At 39.5% G+C, this 8,111-nt stretch overlaps 1 protein-coding gene across 1 annotated transcript in view; it reads left to right on the top strand.

The window, feature by feature from the left end:
- The window catches only part of COL4A1 (collagen type IV alpha 1 chain), a 207,521-nt gene extending 199,410 nt beyond the window's left edge, over nucleotides 1–8,111 (top strand). The window contains 4 exon segments of the mRNA XM_042445763.1: nucleotides 1,377–1,554; nucleotides 3,249–3,363; nucleotides 5,906–6,078; nucleotides 6,936–8,111. Of these exon segments, the coding sequence (XP_042301697.1) occupies nucleotides 1,377–1,554; nucleotides 3,249–3,363; nucleotides 5,906–6,078; nucleotides 6,936–7,017 (548 nt within the window). The 3' untranslated portion in view covers nucleotides 7,018–8,111.

The raw sequence follows: 8,111 nt of genomic DNA, 5'->3' as shown, positions 1-8,111 counted from the left end.
CTTCCCCGCTGTCTCCTTGGGTTTCTCTCGCTGCTTTGGCCTCTGTCTTCCCCGCCGTCTCCTTGGGTCTCTCTCGCTGCTTTTGGCCTCCACTCTCCACTCCCCCTCCTATTCAGCTAATTCTTCACCCACTTTCAGCTGTTTGAGTTTAACTCCCCCACAGCTGATTCTGTTTTTGGGATTGTCTTCTCTCTCTTTTTACCAATTTTTAGGGGCTTCCAAACTTTATAAACAGCAAAAAATTTTGGATTTAGACTTTACAGTTCAATCCCTTAATCTCGACCTCCCGGGCACATCAGTTATCTAAATTAAGCCAATCAGTGGAGGTGGAGATACTGTCTTTTTAAAGTAGGTTACTCACGCCCGTGCCGTTATCTCACTTGCCTCTATCTCTTCTCGTAGTGAAGTTTTAACTGAAGATATCTTATCTCTTCAGTCACCAGAGGTTTTATTGCTGAAATTTTAAACTCCTCTGCTTCTTCTGTTAAAATTGGGGGCAGCTCTTGTGCCTTATGGCTTCCCACAGGGATGGTGATATTCTTCAGTCCCCCCCCCCCGTTTTGACAGGGGGGGCGACAGAGCAGGCAACACCGGGGCAAGCAGAGCTTCTTCACTTAGACAATGCCATGCCTAAGGATTTTCTTCGTCCGTGTTGGAAATTTTCCGGAGAAGAAAACGTTCTTGTGGAGGACTGTTTCAGAGACGCCTGAAAGCGCATCTGCCGGGCTACCGCTCCCAACCAGAACCAACTAACCACTTGAAGACCCTTATTTTCCCTCCTTTCTAAAGGTGTCTTGCTTTGTAATCAATGAAGAAATATGAAAGCTTAAGTTGGGCAACAAGCAACAAATCTCCCACACCTTGTTTTGTTGAAAAAATAAAAACCGGAAGTGGATTTTTAGCCATTTCAGTTTTGGGGAGCAGGGAATGTGGTGGGCTTTGGGGAAGGAAAATTGGCCCCTGGGCATCAATTTTTACCCTAACCTGGCTTACGAAGAGAAGGAAGTAAATGAGAGTCTTTAGTTTTGTTTCCACCTACTGCCACAATCCTCCTGTACTTGAGGAAGGGACAAGTGGAAGAAAGACTCACAGACTCAATGGGCTTTAAGCACCTGTTCACTGAGGATCCTAAAACCCATGAGGTATATCTCAGATTCATTGTTGTGTGCCTTCAAATCATTTCCAATTTATGGCCATCATAAAGCTATACTATCAACAAGGCTTTCTTGGCAACATTTGTTCAGAAATGGTTTGTCTTTGCCTTCTGCTGAGGGTCAGAGAGTGTGACATGCTCACGGTCACCAAGTGGGTCTGTGGCTGAACAGATTTACACCAATAGAAAGAAGTGAATCAACCTTTAATTTTTTCTCTTTCAGGTACAGCAGGAAGTTGTCTGCGTAAATTCAGCACAATGCCTTTCCTGTTTTGTAACATTAACAATGTTTGCAATTTTGCCTCAAGAAATGATTATTCTTACTGGTTGTCTACCCCTGAGCCAATGCCAATGAGCATGGCTCCCATTACAGGAGAAAGCATCAAGCCTTTTATCAGTAGGTAAGCATTGAGGTTGCTTAAGAAATGCACTGCAGTCTCTGTGAATCTCTCTATGAAATGTCCTAAGCTGTACTTCTCATATTCAGTGTGCATCAGTAGTTTACTATCCATTATTATTATTATTATTATTATATTTTATTTATAAAGTGCTGTAAATTTGCACAGCGCTGTACATAGAATGGATAAAATCGATAAAAATAATAAAACCTCCCAGTGGCGTACAATCTAAAAATAACAAATGCATATAACAGTAGATAGTAATACAAGCTAGAATAAAATAAGCAAACAACAGGTTAAAAACATCAAATAACAGACATCGGGTAAAATATCAGATGTCAAACAAAAACAATCACACACTACCTGGAAACGCCTCCCTGAACAATATAGTCTTTAATTCAGTTTTAAAACTGGTTAGAGAAGTGAGAAGCCACACTCGTGGGGGAAGAAGGTTCCAGGAGTGAGGGGCAGCAAGTGAGAAAGGATGAATCCGGGATGGGACAGTGGAAATCCTAGGCTCCTAGGGACAGGAGACCTTGATTATCAGAACGGAGGGAACGAGTAGGAATGTAAGGCAAGAGAAATTCAAATAGATAAGGAGGGGTCAGCCCATGCAGGGCTTTAAATGTCAACAACAAAAGCTTATACTGAATGTGGAAGCCGAAGAGGAGCCGATGGAGGGAAGATAATAGAGAAGAAACATGGTCAAAGCGGCGAGTGGATGTAATAATAGTGAATGCTGGACAGAAATTAAAAGATGAAGGTGTGAGAGAGAAGCCCTGTCCAAAGAAGATTACAATAATCTAGTCACGAGACCACTAGGACATGGACCAGAGTCTTGGCAGTAGAGGCTGAAAGAAATGGACAGATATTAGCAATGTTGTAAAGAAAGAATTTACAGACCATGGCCGTGGCCTGGATCTGGGAGATAAACGACAGAGAAGAATCAAAGATGAAACCAAGATTTCAGGTAATAATAAGTATTAATGCAGAAAAACAACAGAAATATTGGTAAAAGCACATGAATATGACATGGAACAGAAATAGACTTGCCATCAGCAACTTGCTACTGCAAACATCACTAAAATTCACAAGATAGATGTTGAACTGCTACGGCCTAAAAAAAGCAGATCTGCCTTGCCTCCCCTCACCCCTAGAATGATTTTCTCTGGTAGAGAAAAGGGAACATTATCCATCTTTCAAACCCCAGAAGGATGAAGCTTAGCAACTGCTGTGAGGAGTTTGATCATGCTTAATAATCAGTCAAACCAAGTTATGACCCATCTCTCCCTGGTTAACCCAGGAAAGGTTAACCCCAGGGCAACAGCTTCTGTCAGTCCAATGAAGGGCCTGGAAAGCTCCATTTGGTTCCATTCAGCAGCTTTCAGGCTTTAAAAGTCTGCTCCCATCTTTTCTACCCTGTGGAACTTTTTTTTTTTCCTCCTTTTTACCTTCATTCATTTACAATTGTCAAACGTTACAACTGCATACATTGAATTGTTCCTGCATTGATATTTCCACCATTTCCTAATATCCTTTATTTCTCCTACTTTGAATATTTGATGTACACACATGTTCAACACTTTGGCTTGCCAGTTTAAACCTCATTGATACTTGTATAACAGTAATTCTGCACTTGCCAGAATAGTGGTATTTAGGGATTTTCAAAACTAAACTGTTATGTCATTTCTTCTCAGATGTGCTGTGTGTGAAGCTCCTGCTATGGTGATGGCAGTTCACAGTCAAACTATTCAAATTCCACCATGTCCAGAAGGCTGGAGATCTCTTTGGATAGGCTATTCCTTTGTGATGGTAAATGCACCAAGTTATTTTTAAATTATCACAGTTCTTATGCCCATCTTTTATTTAAAAGCATCCACAGTTTTCTTCCTTCCTCTTTTATAGATACAGGAGCAAATATCACAAGCTTTTAACAGCCCAGATATATTTAGAGTAATCCATCACCTCAGAGTCACTTGAAGCAGTTGCCACCTTCCAGTGGACCAACTGAATGAATCTTGTTGTCTTCACTGGGAAGACTGCATTTTCAAAATAGTGTTTGTCATTTAAGATCTTAGGACAGAATGTGTGGTTAATCATTTTACTAGGATTGTTTTCCATCAGATGTAATTTGAGAGAGAATCAGTCCTTTCCTGGATATAGGAAAGACCAGATCCACTGTCATCGCCTCTAACTGTACTTTTAGGAGAAGTTCCCATGGAAAATGAAATAATGTACAACTACCTCCACCCTACATTCACAAACCACAACCCTGTTTAAGCTCTTCTGGAGGTACAATGTGATATCTAGGAATGCTGCTAAGTATCTACCCCGCACCCACACTTAGTTGAATTTTAAGAACCTTAAAGATTAATGTTCCTGGACTGGCATAGCCCGGCTACAATGGACTAGACACTGGTAGCCTTGAGATTACTTCAGTACACCCTGCATGGGGCTATCCTTGAGACTGATTTGGAAGCTGCAGCTGATGCAGAATGCACCTGCCTATCTCTTCCCTGGAGTAAGCTGTTGATGGCATATAACACCTGTACTGAATGATTTTCTGTGCCTGCCAATTTGCTAATGGAACAGATTCAAGGTTTAATATTAGTATATAAAGCCATAAACTGGTGGACAATGTGTGGTCCATGGGGAACATCTCCCTCCTGAACCCTTTTGCAGATCCCCAGTGATCTTCAGTTTTTGGTGGGGGGTTTTTTTCAAGTTGACATTAAAGGCTGCCTCCAAAACTGAGTGGCAATAAAACAATAAATGCATTATTGTCACTGGGAAAACAAACTAAATGCAGCCTGGTTGATGGAAGAAAGCTTCAAATATTAAAATATGAAGGAGGAATTGTTAGTGAATAATTAATTGGGATTTTTTTTATTACGAACAATATTCAAATGGAAAAAATTAAATATAAACACAGAACAAGTCTATTTTTATTTACGTTGTGTAGTTATTCCTTCTAAATGGTCAATTAAAAGAAATGAAACCATATTGCCCTTTATGTAGAGATTTTTAACATGTAGAGATTTTTAATAATAATAATAAATAAAAGCTTTATTTTTAGCCCACCTTTCCTGGGATCAAGGCGGGTCACAACAGCCAAAAACACGATACAATCAATATACAAAAAATTAAAATACAAAAAATACAAAATCTCACAATATCTTACAACAGTTAAAATCCAGTTAAAAAATTTTCCAGCTAGCACAAGATTACAAGAACAATGAGGAGAGAGAAGGGGGCAACATGGAATGTTAGGGGTAAGCCTGCTGGAACAAAAAAGTTTTAAGCCCCTGTTTGAAGTGTTCCAGGGAGGTGGCTGAGCGGAGCTCGTTCGGAAACGAGTTCCAGAGGATGGGGCCCGAGATAGAAAAGGCCCTCTGAATGGTGGTAGAATATCTTGCCTCTGGGACATGTAACAATTGCTTCCCAGCAGATCTGAGTGTGCGGGGCGGAATGTATGGGGAGAGGCGGTCCTCCAAGTACCCTGGGCCCAAGCCATTAACAAATAGGTATTACTGGATACACATAAAGCAGTACCCAATCAGGGCAAATATTTCACATAGAGCTCGAAGAGACACGTCAAAATAAAGCTGGTTCGGGTCACTTTGGAGATGTGCTATTTAAATAATGCATGTATCCTAAGAAGCCGGAAGCCACGGCAAAGCCATGCTTTGGCACCGCTTCTGGGCTCTTTAGATGCATGTGTCATTTAAACAGCATACTTCCAAAGTGACCCGAAACAGCTTTATTTTGGCCTGTCTGTTCGGGCCCATACCTGTACTGCCTAACATCTGTGCAGCAACCAGCAATGTTGTTGCAATAAGCTGCCATTGTGCAATGCTTGCAAGGTTCCTTGACATCATGATGGGATAGAAGAAGCATGGAGAAAAAAAGAGGGGACCATGCGGCAAGAGATGCCCAATGCAGCCATTCCTGTGCTGTTTCCAGACCCTCCCATTATTCAAAGGACAGCATCAATTTAAAAGCATGAGAATAAGTATAGCAACTTGAAGGCATGAAGGAAACTTCACAAAACACAATGAGAACAGTAAGAGCAAGTTAATACAAGTTTATATGGTCCAAAGTAAAACTCTCTAGCAAAAGCATGGAAAAATACACAAAGTATATACTGCTGTATTAATGCCTCCCCCATGTTTGCAGATTAAATATCATGTCTACATTTATAGAATATTACAGTGTTTTCAATATTTTCTGAAGAGTAACCTCACTGAATTGTTGTTAAATACTGCACTTGCTGCTGACTGATATGTAGTAAAAGAACATGTAGCTGCAGAAACTTTCTGAGATATATTAATGCATAACCTTTACTTATTGACAGCATACCAGTGCTGGTGCAGAAGGATCAGGGCAAGCCCTGGCCTCTCCTGGTTCCTGTCTTGAAGAGTTCCGCAGTGCTCCATTCATTGAATGCCATGGCAAAGGCACCTGCAATTATTATGCCAATGCTTATAGTTTCTGGCTGGCCACTATTGAGAGAAATGAAATGTTCAAGTAAGTTGGGTGTGTTTTATACTTGCTAATTGATAGAAAATGAAAAGATTTGAAGTTAGATTTTTAAGGTTAAAAGTAGCACACTGAACTTTCTTACATTTAAAAAATCCTTTATGGCTTCTTTTCTTTGTGTGTCTCCACTCTATCTCTATCAAATACAAGCAGCAACAGTCCACTAGTTGACAGAGGCTGCTGTTCAAATACAGATGATCTATATGCTTTACTGAAGAATGTTAGGCACCAGATCCCATCTACCTTGAAAGTTAGTCAGGGTCAGCTCTGGTTAGTCCTTGTATGGAGACCACTAATGAACACCAGGTGCTGCAGGCTATATTTCAGAGGAAAGAACTGGCAAACAACCTCTGAGTATTCCTTGCCTAAGAAACCCCTATGAAATGATGGGTCACCATAAGTCAACAAGTGACTTGAAGGCACAGATACACACATTCAAAGTTCCAATAAGTGGATTATTCATTTTTGGGTCACCAACAAAAGTAAACTTCTAGCCTTGCAGCATTTCATTAGTTCTTTCTTTCTCAGCTCTTCCTCAGTTTCTTCCACTGAATATTTCAAGGCCAGTCATATGCTATTGGAGTCAAATGCTTCAGTGCGAGCACTTCCAATAATCCTGAAGCGTTACTCAAATATAACATGGCAACAAATGAGCCCTGTTGTTGCCCTTTAAAGTAATCAGTAGGAAACAACTTCAAAGAAACTGGTTTTTCATCAGGCAAGGAGACAAAATTAAAGCCAATTAATGTCAGCCTTTTTAAATCTGCTCTTAAATTAGAGGGATTAATACACTATGCCTTCAAAACATTTTGCTGCACTAATAGCTATTTTGATTTTAATTTCAGAAAACCTACTCCTTCCACGCTGAAAGCAGGGGAACTACGCTCAAATGTTAGCCGTTGCCAAGTCTGTATGAGAAGAACATAATGACTTTCCAGGTGTACCTAATGTCACAATATGGTGCTATTCCGTTAACAGCAGTGATGTTTAGGCATGTATCCTACATACCTCATTGCCAGGTATGAAAACAGTCACGTGCCTTACCAGAACTTACCTAACTAAACTCTCTGCTTTCCTGGTCCTTTACTTGCTGAAGAGAAAGAAGCTACAATCAAGATAAGCTTTTAACAGCATTTTCAGATATATATACGTTATATATCAATGTGATGCACTGATAACCACCCTAAATCAAGAACTAAAATAAACCAAGGTGCTAAGAGGGATAGTGCTCTGCTTCATGTGTGCAACTCCCCTTTTCTATTTGTAAGTATTATATATATTGGAATACTTTATCAAAAAATTTGTAATCCCTTCATATCTTGAATTCCCAGGCTATTTATACTTAAGATTGTTGTACAAATTTATACTAATATAAATAAGAGTTCTGGAAATAGGTATGACTGAACAGCAAGATTTCTTATTGAAACAAAGGAGGCACCGACGTGCAAACTTTCCCTCTCGTTTTAATTGTGTGCCTTAAATGAGTCTTCCAACAAAAGAAAACAGAATTCTTCCCAATGAAACCTGTCACCCTCTTAGCTTTCTATGGCCAGTTTTCCAATGGAATACAGAACACTCCAATGTTTTTGCAAGCATGTGTGTATTTAGTATTTATGGCAACAGTTCGTTAATTGTGGCTTTGCCTCCACCCCATAACCACTCTCACCTTAAAAGAAGTGGGAAATCAACTTCTTCAAGTAAATGTCCATTCAAAAATGTATGACATGTTATGAACTCCCTTTTCATGTATTTAATATCTTCAGGGTTTTAAGCACTAATACACTGAATGACTTGATTTTGAACAGATAAGCAGCTTTAAGATTTGATGGTTAGTCCAGGCTTTTTTTAAATTTAAAAAAGCAGGTTTATATTGGATTTCTATCAAACATGCCACTATCTTGGAAAATCTTTATGTAAGATTTTGCCATATAATCAAGCCAATATAAAATATTTTTAAAGGTCATTCCTTGATGATGTACTTCTTAAAAACTAAGATTTGTAATAAAATTATTTGTGTAAAA

The sequence above is a fragment of the Sceloporus undulatus genome, chromosome 1 (genome assembly GCF_019175285.1).
Source record: "Sceloporus undulatus isolate JIND9_A2432 ecotype Alabama chromosome 1, SceUnd_v1.1, whole genome shotgun sequence".
In the NCBI taxonomy this organism is placed as follows: Eukaryota; Metazoa; Chordata; class Lepidosauria; order Squamata; family Phrynosomatidae; genus Sceloporus; species Sceloporus undulatus.
The sequence above is the reverse complement of the archived record's forward strand: the minus strand, read 5'-3'. Positions and strand labels throughout refer to the sequence as shown.